At 39.5% G+C, this 14,476-nt stretch overlaps 1 protein-coding gene across 3 annotated transcripts in view; it reads right to left on the reverse strand.

Annotated features, from left to right (window-relative positions):
• Nucleotides 1-1,625: 1,625 nt before the first annotated feature.
• RASA3 (RAS p21 protein activator 3) overlaps nt 1,626-14,476 on the reverse strand; it is a 90,448-nt gene continuing 77,597 nt past the window's right edge. The window contains exons 18-24 of one of the 3 annotated variants that reach the window (XM_018084181.2): nt 14,121-14,168; nt 11,387-11,493; nt 10,373-10,455; nt 6,830-7,041; nt 5,950-6,053; nt 4,066-4,249; nt 1,626-3,483 (exon numbers count right to left, since the gene is read on the reverse strand). In XM_018084181.2, the coding sequence (XP_017939670.1) occupies nt 3,408-3,483; nt 4,066-4,249; nt 5,950-6,053; nt 6,830-7,041; nt 10,373-10,455; nt 11,387-11,493; nt 14,121-14,168 (814 nt within the window). In that variant the 3' untranslated portion in view covers nt 1,626-3,407. Of the gene's footprint in view, nt 3,484-4,065; nt 4,250-5,949; nt 6,054-6,829; nt 7,042-10,372; nt 10,456-11,377; nt 11,494-14,120; nt 14,169-14,476 lie in introns of all 3 variants that reach the window. The other 2 variants (XM_018084183.2, XM_018084182.2) reach the window with 2 other exon arrangements.

Raw genomic sequence — 14,476 nt, forward strand, 5'->3', positions numbered from 1 at the left:
AATTACCTCCTTGAAACTGCATGGAGTATAGCAGACAGGGAATGGAGATAGGAATCACATAAATATTCAGGTGCCCCAGACAGCTGTGTCACAGAGCCAGCGATTTAGATCTTTGGGTCCCATCACCACAGCATCCCTGCCTTAGTACATTGGTCCAGCAAGGGAGAAAACAGGCATGGGGAACTGCTTTGGCATTGCAAGTCCCCAGATAAAACAGCCCGGCTACTAATTATTTTTCCTGTCAAAAATAATTTTATTGCCTTTCAGGCTGGGACAGAGAAGGAAAGAAAGCTAATCTGACATGCCTACTTATGCCCATGCTTTTTTTTTAATGTTATTTTCTTCATTCTAGATATAAGGGATGCTGTCCCAAGTGTCCCAGTCAAGTAATTTCTCTTGTGGGCACGATTTGCTGAGTGTTTCTGAAGATATCAGAAACATATGCTGCAGACAGACAGGAGACAGAGGTTAAGCAAGTGTCGGAAGCCCAGTTTTAACACAACCCCCTCACCAAATGTGTTATGCCATAAGAGAAGCAGCTTTCACAGATTTTCTATTGACTTAAGCTTAGACATGTTACCAGGAGAACAAAATGATTGTATATACCGGGTAAGAGAGAGTGAAAAAGAGACAGACCTGGAAATGATGTTACAACAGCTTCGCATTTAGCTCTGCTCATTTCTCACAAATCCTGTGTCAGTTTATAACCTCATCTTACATAAAACTTGGTTTTTAAAACAAGGATTACAGTTCCTCAGCAAAAACCCACACTTGTGCAATTGTGGTCAAGCTCACCTTCACCAAGACACTAGTGAGGTGTCTTCACCATCAGTTTGGTTTTTGTTCCTGGATGTGGTTTATCTGTTAAACCACTACTGCTTACAGTAGCTCTTCCCCCAGGTTTCTCAGAAGAACGTGCCTGTGTTCTGGAGACAGCACCTGCTACAGTGGTGGAACTAACCCTGAACATAAGCTGAATGAACATGCCCTGAATGAGCCAGTCAACAGCTTTCTATCCTGAAGGGGCTGTTTCCCAGCTTTTCTGCAAACATTCCCCAACAGAACCAGTGTGTGCAGCTTGTCACACAACATCTCAGAGCCAAAGCTCAATGCACATGAGTATCCAGACAGGACTGGTAAGCCCCAGAAGTCTGACTTGCACAAACCTCAGCATGTCCATGGTTTTGTCAAAGAACAGGTCCTAACCAGAAAGGTAGTGGGTCCATAGGTCCATGAGCCAATCAATATGCATGAAAGGTGTTGTGCTCTCAGTTCTTTCCTCTTGGTCTTTTAATATGGTCTCACCCCTCCCTTGCAGCAGCAACAGCTGCACAGTAACGCAAGGAACCAGTTCAAAACGCTGATCTAGCTGAGCAATAACTGCTTTCTTTGCTACAGCAGTTTATGGCTGGCTCAGGTGCCCAGTCTGGTTCACTGGTGCAATACTGACAAGAAAAGGGTGGGTGGTGATGGGAAGAGGAGAGAGGATGGGACTCAGCAGTCCAAACAGAGATTGGTTTACACTCACAAGATCTCCATCCATGATCCAACTCTGAACAGCAGATGCTGTGCCAACAGGCACACTGGTGGCCACTGTGAATTTAAACAGACTCCAAATGGGGACATGGTTTTCAGAAATAAAACATTTCTTTTAATTGGCAAGTAGAACACACATTACAGGTCATTAGTATTTTATAAACAATATTAAGTTACAAATACATGTTAAAAATTGCAGTTCATGGCAGCTAAAAGCTTGGAGTCCAAAATGCATCTTTGCAATGCATCATTACTTCCCTTTCCCCAGTCTGCTGGGTGAAAATGAATAAAAGATCATATATCATCTACTAGGAGGTGGTCTACCATATATGCAAACAAAAAGAAAACCTCATTCCTAAGAGCATCACTAACAAACAGAGGCATTTCAAAGTACTTCAGCCATCTTAAATCATGTCAGATGCAATGAGGACACAGTTAAGAATTACTCTGTAACACCTGAAGCAAAGACACAGACATCTTCACATTAAACTAATAGTTCAATGCTTTCTGATCCAATTCAGTTTAAAACCAGTACTAGCTTCTACCCCACAGTGGCCTAAAGTTCATCATGCAGGCTTCCAAGCCATCAAAGCTAGATGTTTGTTTATCAGACCCTTACACAGAGAAAAAATACGGTGTACAACTAAACAGCATACATAAATATGTATTTTATATTTAGCAGATCTTTATTCCCCTTCTTAATGACTTTTGTTGGTATTAGTGAGATACACAGCTCATTCCATTTTCACTACCCTCAGAATATTAACAAGTTACCATTATGTGTGTTAATATACTAAATATCCTTTAACAAATCTCTTTTAAAAAGTATTTAAAAACATTTTTGGAAAAGTAGAAATCTATTTTCCAGAAAAGCAAGTGGTACTAGGATAGCATGGACTCCAGTACATAAACAACCTTTCAGAGAAAATCCATCTTGACTACTTTTGTGCCCAGGAATCAGCGTGTCTCATCTGCCAGATTTGTATTCTATTCTCACTGTGGTGGTAAAAGGTCATCAAAACCAGCTTACTTTGCCTTTCAGTTGGCAGACTTTCAAAGATTACTGTTCATTGGACTGCATAAGAGATACAAGTAGCTTTGACGTGAGTTCATTTCTTTCTTACTCATATTTATGACAGTCAGTTTTATTATACCACTGAGATTGCATCTTCAAAACCAGTCTGCTGAATGTGCCTGGAGAAATGACTTAGTATCTCAAAAATATCAAGAGTACCATTCACATCTGAATTTCTATTAAAAACTGTGCACGGTTAGCAAAAATTACGCTGCTGTAAAAAACAAAAGGCCTTCTCCTTGGCCTGCTCAGAATACAAGCTACAATGCAAGAGATTACACCAGAGGGTTTTTTCTCTGCTTCTTTTCTAAATGCAGGCATTAAAAGTAAACTGTTACTAAGCTTTTCCTAAGAGAGCACGCAGGAGTGTGGCATAATATACATTAATCAGGAACAAAAAACAGTAACAAACAACCATTCTAGAAAATGCTGCATATTAGCAGCATGCTTGGTTTCCAAAACATAACAAATCGCATGGGAGTTGTCAAGATGAAGTCCACACACCTTGATCATTGAACTGATCACTAGATTCCGAGAAACCAAAGCAAATTCAAAAATACACATGACAACAACTGCCTAGAAGGCAGAGTTTTATCATCTGTCAATAACCAGATGAATAAAGTGCATAGCAAATATTATAACAGTTTCTTGAAAAGAGAATACGTTTACCAAGTCTCAAAGTTTGTAAGCTTGACACTTATCCATACATTTTGCTACATGTGTGGCTTCCCTTTTGTTTTGCTATTTAGCTTCACTGAACAACCCTTCAGCACTGTCCTCTGATTTCCTTTGTACTTCATATGGAATGTGCTGAGATCTCTGACTGTTGCCTGATGTATGTCTGGAAGCTCTTGTCACCAATGGGATGTTCCCTAAAAAAAAAAAAAAGAAAAAAAAGTACTATAAAGTTTTCTATCAGGACATGAAAATCGCAGAGCAGAAAGTGGAACAGACAAAGCTTTTTCCCCAAGTTTGATTTTCAAAATTATAATTGTAAGGATAATGCTGCATCTTACTTCACCTAGAAGAACTGACTGATGGACTTGATCCTCTTTTTTGTCAGTTATATGCAGAATGCTTTATTTATGCGTACACAAAATAGGTTCATGTGGTTGTATCAACAACTCTTTCCATTTTTAAACCAACTCTCCAAGATAAGTTGGTAAATACATTTATATTCTGTTATTAAGTGCTCAGCCGATGTTCAAATTTTAAAAACAACAATGTAACAAATCCACACTTTTTTTTAAATTAATGAAACTGCATAAAAATCAAGCATTTAAAAATTCCTTGCAGTTCTTTAAAATATGGTGATATCAATCCTAAGTCATAGTCCTACTTTGCATGTATTTACAGGATCTTCTTTGGACAAAATATGGTGAAGGTCAGAACATAAGCAAGGGAAATACCATTTCTCAGGACTGTTCCCCTGTTTCAACACCCATTATACTTACTGGCTTCCATACTTTGTCTTCTTAAATTTATCCCTCTTATACTGAGCATGTTCCTGCTCTAAAGTTGCAACACCTTCAATAATCAGCTTTAGTGTTTTATACGTCTCCTTAGGGTCATCAATGATGAATGTAGAATATTCTTCCTCTTCAGGTCCATCATACACAGATTTGCTGCCACAGGCCTCTGGAGAAAAAAAATAAAGTCCAGGAATAGATATCAGACAGCAGGGAAAAGAGTAACACATGCAGACTAAAAATACTCCGTTCTGGGGTTCATACAGTTCCTTGGTTTGCTTCTGTATGACCACCACAGAACTGTGGCTGACATCTACAGAAGTTCTCTGTCCTTTTGCTGGGTTATTGGTAGACACAGAGGCTTGTCCCATGTCTGTTCCCTCCTCTTCATCTCATACAGAAAGGGCAGCAACTGGTTTGGTGGGAAGTTTTCCTTCACTGCACAGGCGATGCTTTCGTGTCCATGACCATTTAGCAGTACCCCATGCACAGTCTGGAAACTGACACTGGCCTGACTCTGAGCAGGCCAACCCTGCAGCACAGTGGCAAAGTCAAGTATTCACTTGTGACAGGTTCCATCCCTAAGCAGCAAGTACAGACTGAATTCCAAACCATTACAGGCTGAAGAAGTAATGTTTTACCACATGACCCCTAAAAGATTAATACAATAAGCACAACATGCCATGATTACTGCCTTCTTAATGAGATATTTAGAGGGGGAAAGTTACACTACTTTCTGATCTTAACAGGGAACCTTCCTGGCTAAGATATACGGACACTGACTACACGTGAACAATTGTAACATATTCCCTGTGTGATCTACTCCTGCACTGTAGCCAAGGGGAAAAGATAATATTTTGCTTTGTCTCTCTTTTTCCCTAGCTTTCTAACTACTGCTGTCTCAGTTTCAGCTTTCAAATTCCCTTCCCCCTGCTGCACTGTCTGCACCAGACCTGCGTCCTTTTCCCTAGTGCCGAAACTTGATGCTGGCTCTGGTAATGAGGATTCAGAACAGGGGAAAGCTGGGCACTGGTTCAGACAGTTCGGAAGTGGTGGTAATCTTAAGTTTGCAATTGCACAGTAGCCAGGAACAGATTGAAGTGCTTTCCAATCTGTGTGTTTGACACCACTAGCTTATCTCATATTTTAAAATGAAGTCCTATTTAAAGATCAGTGCCACAGTGAAGGCTTCCCCACCACTCCCTGTGCTAAACTGGGATTTCAAGTCTGGCACTGTGTACACTGGATACTTTTCTTGGCATGCCTACTAGTACCAACTTCCTCTGCTTTCTCTTCTTTCTTTTTCCTTTACATCACATCTCTGTTCCTCTCAGCTCCTGAGGGTTTCCCAGACAAAACTCCACTTTTCAACATTTCACAGACATCTACAGGTCATCCTTGACAGGTAATTCAAAAAGAGCCTTCCTGAAGAAACCATTTGTATCCAGCCTGTTCTTGAGATCTGAATCAGGGAATGTGCACATGACTTCTGGTAACACAAAACCATATTCCACTGAAACCTCAACTTTGCTTCTTGTCAGGATCAGTAAACTTCTGTTTCAGTGCTGGTTGTGATTTGTCAATTCAGAGCATCCAAGCAACGCTCTGTGTCTATGCTATTTTAGGATGATGTGGTTAAGACCATATTTCAAACAACTGTTATTACGCAAAGAACTTCTAACAGACCATGAGACTGCACACTGCACCAAGAATAATTCACACAACTGCCTCAAGACAACAGAAGGGGAAACAAGGGAAATGGCCACTGTGTTCTTGGATGTGACTTGCAAGGCCAGTCTAGCTAGAACATTTCATGGGTATTTTTGCTTTCATAAGTGTATTGGAGATGCAGTGATCTTTTATTCTCACCTTGCATTTTCTCCAATTTTGGCATATACAAGTTGAAAAGAGAGTAGATGCGCTCAGTTTCTCTATCTCCATCTATGTCCAGTTGTATATTTGCTGGCAGGCCTCTGCAAGGCATCAAGAACAGAAGTTATATGCTAAACAGTATATAATGGCAAAAAAAAAAGCACTTAACAAGAAAGAAAGTAAAAGTGAGTACTCATGAAAGCCAACAGATTGTGTGCAATAGAGCTCAAACTTTCTATATTCCCCCAAAGAAGAAGTAGACAAGTTCAAATTTCTTTATGCCTGTATTTATCCAGCATGCTTTCACTCTGACTTGAAGGGAAAGGCTGTATCAATCTCCAGATATTTTGGTGAATTAGTCTGCTATAACCAGATGGAGGAGCCAAAGCACTGAACTTCCAACCATCCAGGTCTTACATTCTGAGACTAACTACTACTACAGACTTCTTACTTCTCTCAGTTTAGATGAAAACTGTTTCTTACAAACCAGACAGTATGTCTTCATTTATCAGACAGCATGGATTGGCCCCTTAGAAAAAGTTCAGTTTAGAACTAAATCTATCAGCACATGATTGTTCCAGGAATTTGCAAACAGGACCTTGAAGGGATTTTATTAATGGCAGGTGAATCAGAACCAAAATATCTTATCCCTCAGTCAACTCCTATCACTGTCTTTAACTCTAAAAACGTCAAGATTTTGATGAAGACATGCCGACACTGACAGTATCAGAAACACCAATAAAAATGGCCTCTGAAACCACTATGACACCTGCACACCTGGCAGATCTCCTTGGTACCTGCACACCTGCAAGTCACCCTGCAGAGACATGCACACCCAGGGCAGGACCCGGACTACTGGCATGTTACCAATCCTTACCCTGTGCAGGGTGTGCAGCCAGGAGTATTGTCTGCAGTAGCTTTACAGCAAAGCCAGTGGCCATTAAGATAGGCAGAGGGATGGTAGACCGTAAGGCGCTTCTTGTTGCACTGGCTAACTTTGGTGAGGATATCAATCCAGTCCTTGGCCTCCACACAATTATTTGCTTGGATATACAGGACTCTTCTTTCAGGTTGGATCACCTGGAACATCTGCAAATAAGCCACAGAATGAATCCGTGAACCTAAGACTAGGTTCAGAGTGAAGATTTATCAGAGGAAAAACACAGCATACTGAAAGAATGCACCGATAAATAGATTTCGACACAAAACCAAGCAGCAAACGTGCCCTTAAAAGAACAAGACCTTTCACTTGGTACAAGGAGTAAGATACCATTCCTGCAGGAGATGATTTACAAACAGCTAATATCAACTTGATGGTTGGGCCTCAAAAAGATTTGTTGTCAGCCTTGGGGATGCAATTTTAGTAATGCTGCAGCTCCAAGTTTTGGAAGGCTGACAGAGGAACCCAGTGCTGGCCTAAAAGGAAATGCTAGTCAGCAGGAGACAGAAAAGAGAAAATCAAGAGTTTGGATGCAGCCTTAGTGAACAGCTTTGCTTTAGCATTGCCATTTCTCTAGTCCTTAATACCTATTTCAGTGTGACTCTTAGCTTTTAGTAACTTCCATGCTTCTGTTTCCAACTATAGCTGCTATTAGAAAATCCCATCAATAGTGCTTCTCTTTAATTGAACATCAGGTGGTTCAAATAATTACACAGTAGTTCTGTATTATGGGTTGGGCATCTAAAATCTAAACTAGAGCTCTCTGGCCTGTTCAAAACAGCTTGCAACCTAAAATGGCTGTTAGTTTCCTCCTCTTGAAGAAGCAAGTTTTTGATGCACAGCCTTATTGCTTGATTACACTGATCATGCACTAAGTTCAAGTTAGTGATCTGAACTGTAAATTTTGGAAAGATAAATATCAACCATTTTCATTTCCTCTAGCTTCTGTGAATACTTAATTTTAATGTGTTTTCTGCTCTCTCTCAGGTATTCCTAAATTATCCTTCCCCCTCTACTTCTTCCTTTGATTATTCAAATGATTAGACATTACCTTGCCCATATCATAAGGAATATAATCTTCCAAAAAGCTGGTTTTCTGTGCTATTTTAAAAAGAAAACCAGAGAGGTACACCCACACACAAAAAACCCAAAACAACAAAAACATATAAACAAACCACCAAACAACCACAACACAGAACAAAGCCCACACCAAAACTGAAACTGATCTTTGTCTATTACAAAGACCTGAAACATTGGCCTGAATTCTGCACCCAGCTGGTCAGGAGAATGTTGCAGACTGTACTAAGTGCAATCCTTCCTTTGTGACACTTTTATGTGTAACATCCTTGGAAATACCTTACAAATATACTTGCTACTTTGTCAATGAATAGGGCTTTTTTATCCAGTGTCTCTTCTAACAGGAAAGGGAACAATTCAACAGCCCTTTTGCTGGATCTAGTATCCGTAAATGTGTCAGACAATAATTAGAAAGTCACAACACACAACGGCAGTGTAGGAGCTGCTTAGTGTAATCAGTCCAGAACTGCCAAAGAGAGTCCTTTTAACACAATTTTTCAGGACATAAATGTCAACTTGAGTCTGGGAAGCAGGGAAGGAAGAACAAGGAAGATAGGAGCGTGCAGCTCAACCCTCACAAAACTATAGGGAATTTTAATGTTGTGCTGGGGTAAATGGAGCCTCCTGCATTGCAACAAAGGAACAGATTTAAGGAGTATGGCTTTGTGTAAAAGGATACCAACAGAAGTGAACTAACATATGGCAACTGTTACTGAGAAGCCCACAACCAAGTCAAGAATTTCAAGTGGTTGCAAGACCTTTAACACTACCAAAACCACCAGCTGCCTCTTGAACAACACAGAAGACCTGCACAGTGCTTAAAGCCACCCTCACATCCCTCCAAACTGTGCTTAAGAACAATGAAGGCTACTGGCCTTCCTGCCAGACAGGATTTATCATGAGTGAGAAATACACACTTGATGCAATTCAGAGCACAAATTCATAGAGAATATTTATAGAAAATGCGAATCTTTAATCACACTTAGCATCCATGATGGAATATCCATTGCAAATACATCTGCTGTGGTGTTTTGAGAATTCTGTTCTTGCTGCAGTATTCTATTTATGTATGGCAAAAAAAAAAAGCGGGAATATATCAGCACAAGAAGGTGGTAACCCTACTGCATATGGAAAGACTCTGAACCTTACTTTCCAGAATACATGTAGTCACCTTCATTTCATAAGTAATACTGAATTAAGGCAACCAAAATAGCACAGCTTCTGATGTTAACAATAAAGGTATATTTTTCCCATAGCAAATCTTCACAATACAGGCATATTTTGGATGCTCAGTCTAGCTCAGTAGACTCAGTGTAAGTTACAGAATTATAGCTCAGCTCCTCTCCACAGACAGTGAGTTTTATCTCAACTATGTGGCTGCTTTTAGTTCAATCAAGTCACTTTGCAGGGTACAGCTGGCAACAGTTCATCACATGTTACAGCTGCCTTCTGATAGCTTGAGAATTACTTTGCAGCTTTTCAGCTTTGGGTTTTGTCTATGTAGTTGAGTTACAAAGACCAAAGCAAACTACAGTACAACTGAGACATGTTCGAGAAGCAGGTGGAACTGAAACTTTTTAACAGAGGTTTTAACAGAGAGAGATATGCTACCAAAATAGTATGTGAAACTGGGAAAATACTGAGGAGCCTAGAATTGTATTTCACTTTAATGAAGAGCTGTTGTTTAAGGAACCTGATATCTAGGGCAGATTTAAGCACTGCCCTGCAAAGTGCCCAGAAGCAGAAGAGATGGCAGGAAAGACTAAAAAGCAGAAAAAGCTAGAAGTAACAACCACTTATGTGTATGAAGAAGTCTGTAGTAGGTGCATGTTTAGAACTGGAAAAAACATTGAGCTGTTTGCTTAGTTGGCGGCAGTGTTCCATGCATGAGAAATACAGCTGGATTTTATTCCTTAATGTGGCAATCAAAATGGTAAACCATACTAGCACAGCACATATGAGCTAACCCAAATTCAATATATATTTATATATATACACACATATGTACTTTCATTAACCAATAAAGAAACCTGATAGTTAATAAAGAAGTTGTGATCCTTCACAATTATAAGCAGCCAGATCCCTCCCAACAGAGAGGTCTGACAGAAAGGGCAGGGACTCGATCATCTTACCTGTGTCTGACATTACAGAGCCCAGACAGCTGATCAGCAGCGGTCAGTACTGAGTGTGCTGCAGATCACGAAATCCAAAGACTGCTGACTGGGCTGTTAAGAATCTGAATGGGCTGTACTTTTGGAAACTCCTGCTACTATATACAGAACGAGCAGCTGTGGTTGTACATCTTTCAATAGAAATCCAATCCAGGTTACAGAAGGAAAAAAGGTGACTAGGCTGGTGGATCTAGAGCAGCCTAACATACATTAATGAAGATGACCTACTTACATTTTTCATTTTAAAGGATTCCTCCTCCAGTCTTTCCACTGCAAGAATGTTTTCTATTGGAATGCTACACAGAGGGTGATCACCTGCAGAACACACAGACACAGATAATGAGCAACTTATTCACAATTCAACTTCACCTTCTGCCCTTATTCTAAGGGCTGATTCAGTTTCTTTGAAGATCATTTTGACTGCACAAAAAAAGAGGAAAATCTTCCCCTCAGCAGGGATTTGCTAGCATGGTCCTTAAGTATTGTCTTAAGTTCATTTCTGTTTTCAGCTGTACTACCTTACACTAACAAACCTCAGAAACTGAATACTGCAGCAGGATGCAGTGTATGTACTGAAAAGGTGACAATGAAAGAAATCATTCCTGTCAGCTGAACTGAACTATGTGGATGGTGGTGATGTAAGATCTCAAAGTTGAGTGTGAAATAATGACTGGCATGATCTGAACATGTTTTCTTATCTGTCCACTCCCTGTGATGGAAGGAAGTGGTATTTGTTGTGTACTACTGAGCAGATAGGAGCAATTTTCAAAAAGCAAAATCCTTGCTATTAGGCAACATTAAATGAACACATTTTGAAAGTTCAAAGGCTCCAGGCAAATCCCTGTGTACTGCATGCAGTTGTGGCAATGCTACAGAATTTATGAGAACAAGCTGAGATGCACCAGAGAATGTTCAGTATAAACCCAAATCCCAGTGTAAAGTTTGCATGTTTTGTTTCCTAGGACAATCTACTCAGCAACTATGAAACCTACAAATGATGTTGATATTACACAAATGTTATCAAATACTTTGCTAACTTGCAGGGTACTTTGCTATCCAAAAAGCTTCTCTAACAGTCTATACAGACATCCTAAAAAAAAAGGGCAAGAACATACAGGCTGACAGACCTGCCTGCACTGTACCTTATACAGTCACAGATCTAGAACTCAGTCTTCTGTTCATACACAATCCCTATGTTTACTCTTCACTATAAAGTATCAGAAGAAGACTGGCAAACCTTGGTTACCTTTGCTTTTCTGATAGGTAAACTCATGGTTTGTCAGGCGAAACCATCTCTTCTTGAAATTTTTCATACCAAATCGTTTTCTTCCTTGTGCTCTTTTGATCATGAACCTAGTAAACAGGATACAATTGTTACAATACACCGGATTTTATATGTACATACATATAAATATATGCATAAATATAGAATACATATTAAAGTATAGAGATGTATATATATATACACACACACACAGACATGTTATGGCACTTGCAAAGCTTAAGGAGGGGACACTTTTCTAATTATTGAGGGTTTGTCTTGGCAAGGAAAGGAATCACATTTGGATAGGTTTAGTGCATGTGTTAGCTAAGTCTGTCCTTTTTTCATATCTAGATAAGGGGCAAGACATGAAATTTGACTTGTAGCCTACATAGGGGCTCTTGTTAGTTGGCTGAACTGCAATTTGTGCTTTTGCTGCAGTTATAAATACAGCTAAACAGTTTCCTAGTACAGCAGAAAAAAGCAGAATATGGTTAGTACTGCTCTGCTAAGCTTGACCTGTTGACTCTACAAGCTTTATTGTTTTGTTTTTTTAAAAGCTGTAAGAAAGTTCAAAAAGTTTTGAATATGTTTAGTAATTAAAAGGCATGTTTAAGTCCTCTGGAGCAGAGGGACTGTACCCTTACATGCTTTAATCACACTCAAGCTCTAGAAACAAAATCAGAATGTTCCACAGTTTCATTGCAATTTCACATTGATGCTGCAGTTGGAAACGTGTTTTCATGTTTCCAAAGTAATACAAAGTAATCTGATGGCTGAAAACTAGATACCACCTCCCCTTTTGTTTTGGCAGATGAAGGATGTTCATTTAGTGAGTTGTCAGTTTTAACTTATTGCAAACTTAAATGAGTTTATAAGAAACTACGATGCATTCACCACCTTCCTAAAATCCACTAAATCAATCCAAAAGCTTCAAGGTGACTTCGGAAAGCCTAGTGATTTCAGACTGCTCAGCATCACTTTTGATGATAAAACCATGTATGCATATGCAATAGAGAGTTGATAACAGCTACTCTACACATTACATTAATTATTGTGCCAAATACAGAACTGTATAATAGAGCGAGTAAAAACTACTTACTACAGAGTAGTTTTTATCAAGTAGGAAGGCACTACACAGCACAAGGAGCATACAAAGAGAACAGTCAATTACTTGGTTGAAGATTTTCAATAGCAGAGCTAAAATGCTTGGAACAGCTAATACTGCTTCTTGCTTGTGGTATCTTCAGTCAGAAACAACTACAATACATCTGACCAAAATGCAGGTCTATTTAAAGCTCAAACAGAAACCCAAGTTCCTTCGGACCTTAACTGTTTTGCAACCAGCTGGGCTGGTGCCTGATGCTCATTCTGAGTTGTGTGGGCAAAAGCTGACAAGGACTGTAAACAGCAACAGATTTTTTTTTAACTGGTTCTAGTTACACACCTCTCATTCTTAAAATGGTCAGACAGTTACTGCCTTGGTTCTTAATCCTGGAATACTTGGCAAATATTGAATTAAACCATGTGATTTAGGTCATCACCTAAATATGAGGGCAGTAGCCCTCATATATCAAGGTTAAGGCAAATTTCAAAGGAAGAGCCTTTGACAACTTACTCTTCAAGTTAGTTTCTCATCCTACTCATGCCAACACTTAAAAGGTGAATTAAAACTGAGAACTCCTATAGAGCCTTCTCTCTTTGAAAAATGCAAACTCCATACAGCAGAGCTAAGAGCACATTCCTAATTAAATCCTTCATAATTGGCATAGCCACAAGATGAATGTGCTCTTATTTTCCAGAGACAGGTGAAAAGCAGTCAAAGTCACAGAAGTTACAAGGTTGATTTCTTTGTTTCTAGCAATTGCAGAATGTGTGAGAAGTCAGAGCAAACAGAAGCACAAAGGGAGAAAAAGTCCAAGACGAAACCCATTTCAAGTATGGGTTGTTTGGAGATTCTGTTTCTTCTCATACTTATGGTAGACCTGAGTCTGGATCTGCCTTAGCCCTGCTTGGAAGCGTCAATGCGCCCTTTTCACCTACAAAAACAACTAGTTCTCCTTTTAATTCTCTTCCTTTTGAAAAGAACCAGGCAGGCAGCCTGGTAGGCAGCGATGGCAATACTGATGCCAGCAAATCCAAGTGCCTATGCCTAACCTTTGGTAGTGCACGTTCATTCAAAAGTACATATGCAAGTAAAAACACTGCAAAGGCAAATAGAAATCCCACTGAACAGTCATTCAATCCAAAGAAGAATCAAAGCCTTGCGAAAGTTCCAACCCACTTCCCATGACATAACACGACAATAATGCAAAGCATTAGGAAAAATAGACTGCTGAAGGCCACTCCTTAACCTTGAGAACAATTTGCATGAATACTACTTAAGAAGTGCCTAGAAAATGTATGGTCTCTTCTTAATCACTTCCATCACTTCCAGTGAGTTCATCAGGATCCATACAGTGCTTCTTGGAGCCTCTGCTTATAGATAAAACTCCTTTATTCTCTATTTACAGCAGGTTTTTGTTTTAAGGAAAAAGAAAAAACGGTCAACATCAAGAAACGGATAACAAAATGTTCTCTGCTGGGTTTACACAGGCATTTCAGGATTGTTAAACAGAGTACTTCCTCCCCAAATTTAAGTCAGACAAGTCTACTGCTGCACAGGACATGCTGTCAGCCAGTAGCTACAGCAAAGCAGCAACTGCCTCTACCATCTTACCTGCATGAACTATTACCATCAACTTTCTTTACTGTTAGTTTAAGAGTCCTTACAACAGCAGCCACAGGCCGAGCAAGAAAAGACAGAAAAAAATCAGACAGGAGCAAAAGAAAGACAGAGGCAGAAAAAATGTTTTAGAGTTAGAGGGAAAATGTTACAAACTATAAATTTATTTTGAAAAACAAAAGAATGATAAATGCATGTACAGAATTAAAATAGACAAAATTGCTTCTAGGGACAGATGCTTATCAGAGAAGTAAAGTGAAATGTTGAGGTTAACTGATGAGGTAGTCATGTTTTCACCAAATATCTGGTTTTTGCATTACTTAAAGTGACCATGAAAGCTTACTTTCAAG

Source organism: Manacus vitellinus, unplaced genomic scaffold (genome assembly GCF_001715985.3).
Source record: "Manacus vitellinus isolate BGI_N305 unplaced genomic scaffold, ASM171598v3 scaffold_7_pilon, whole genome shotgun sequence".
Taxonomy (NCBI): domain Eukaryota; kingdom Metazoa; phylum Chordata; class Aves; order Passeriformes; family Pipridae; genus Manacus; species Manacus vitellinus.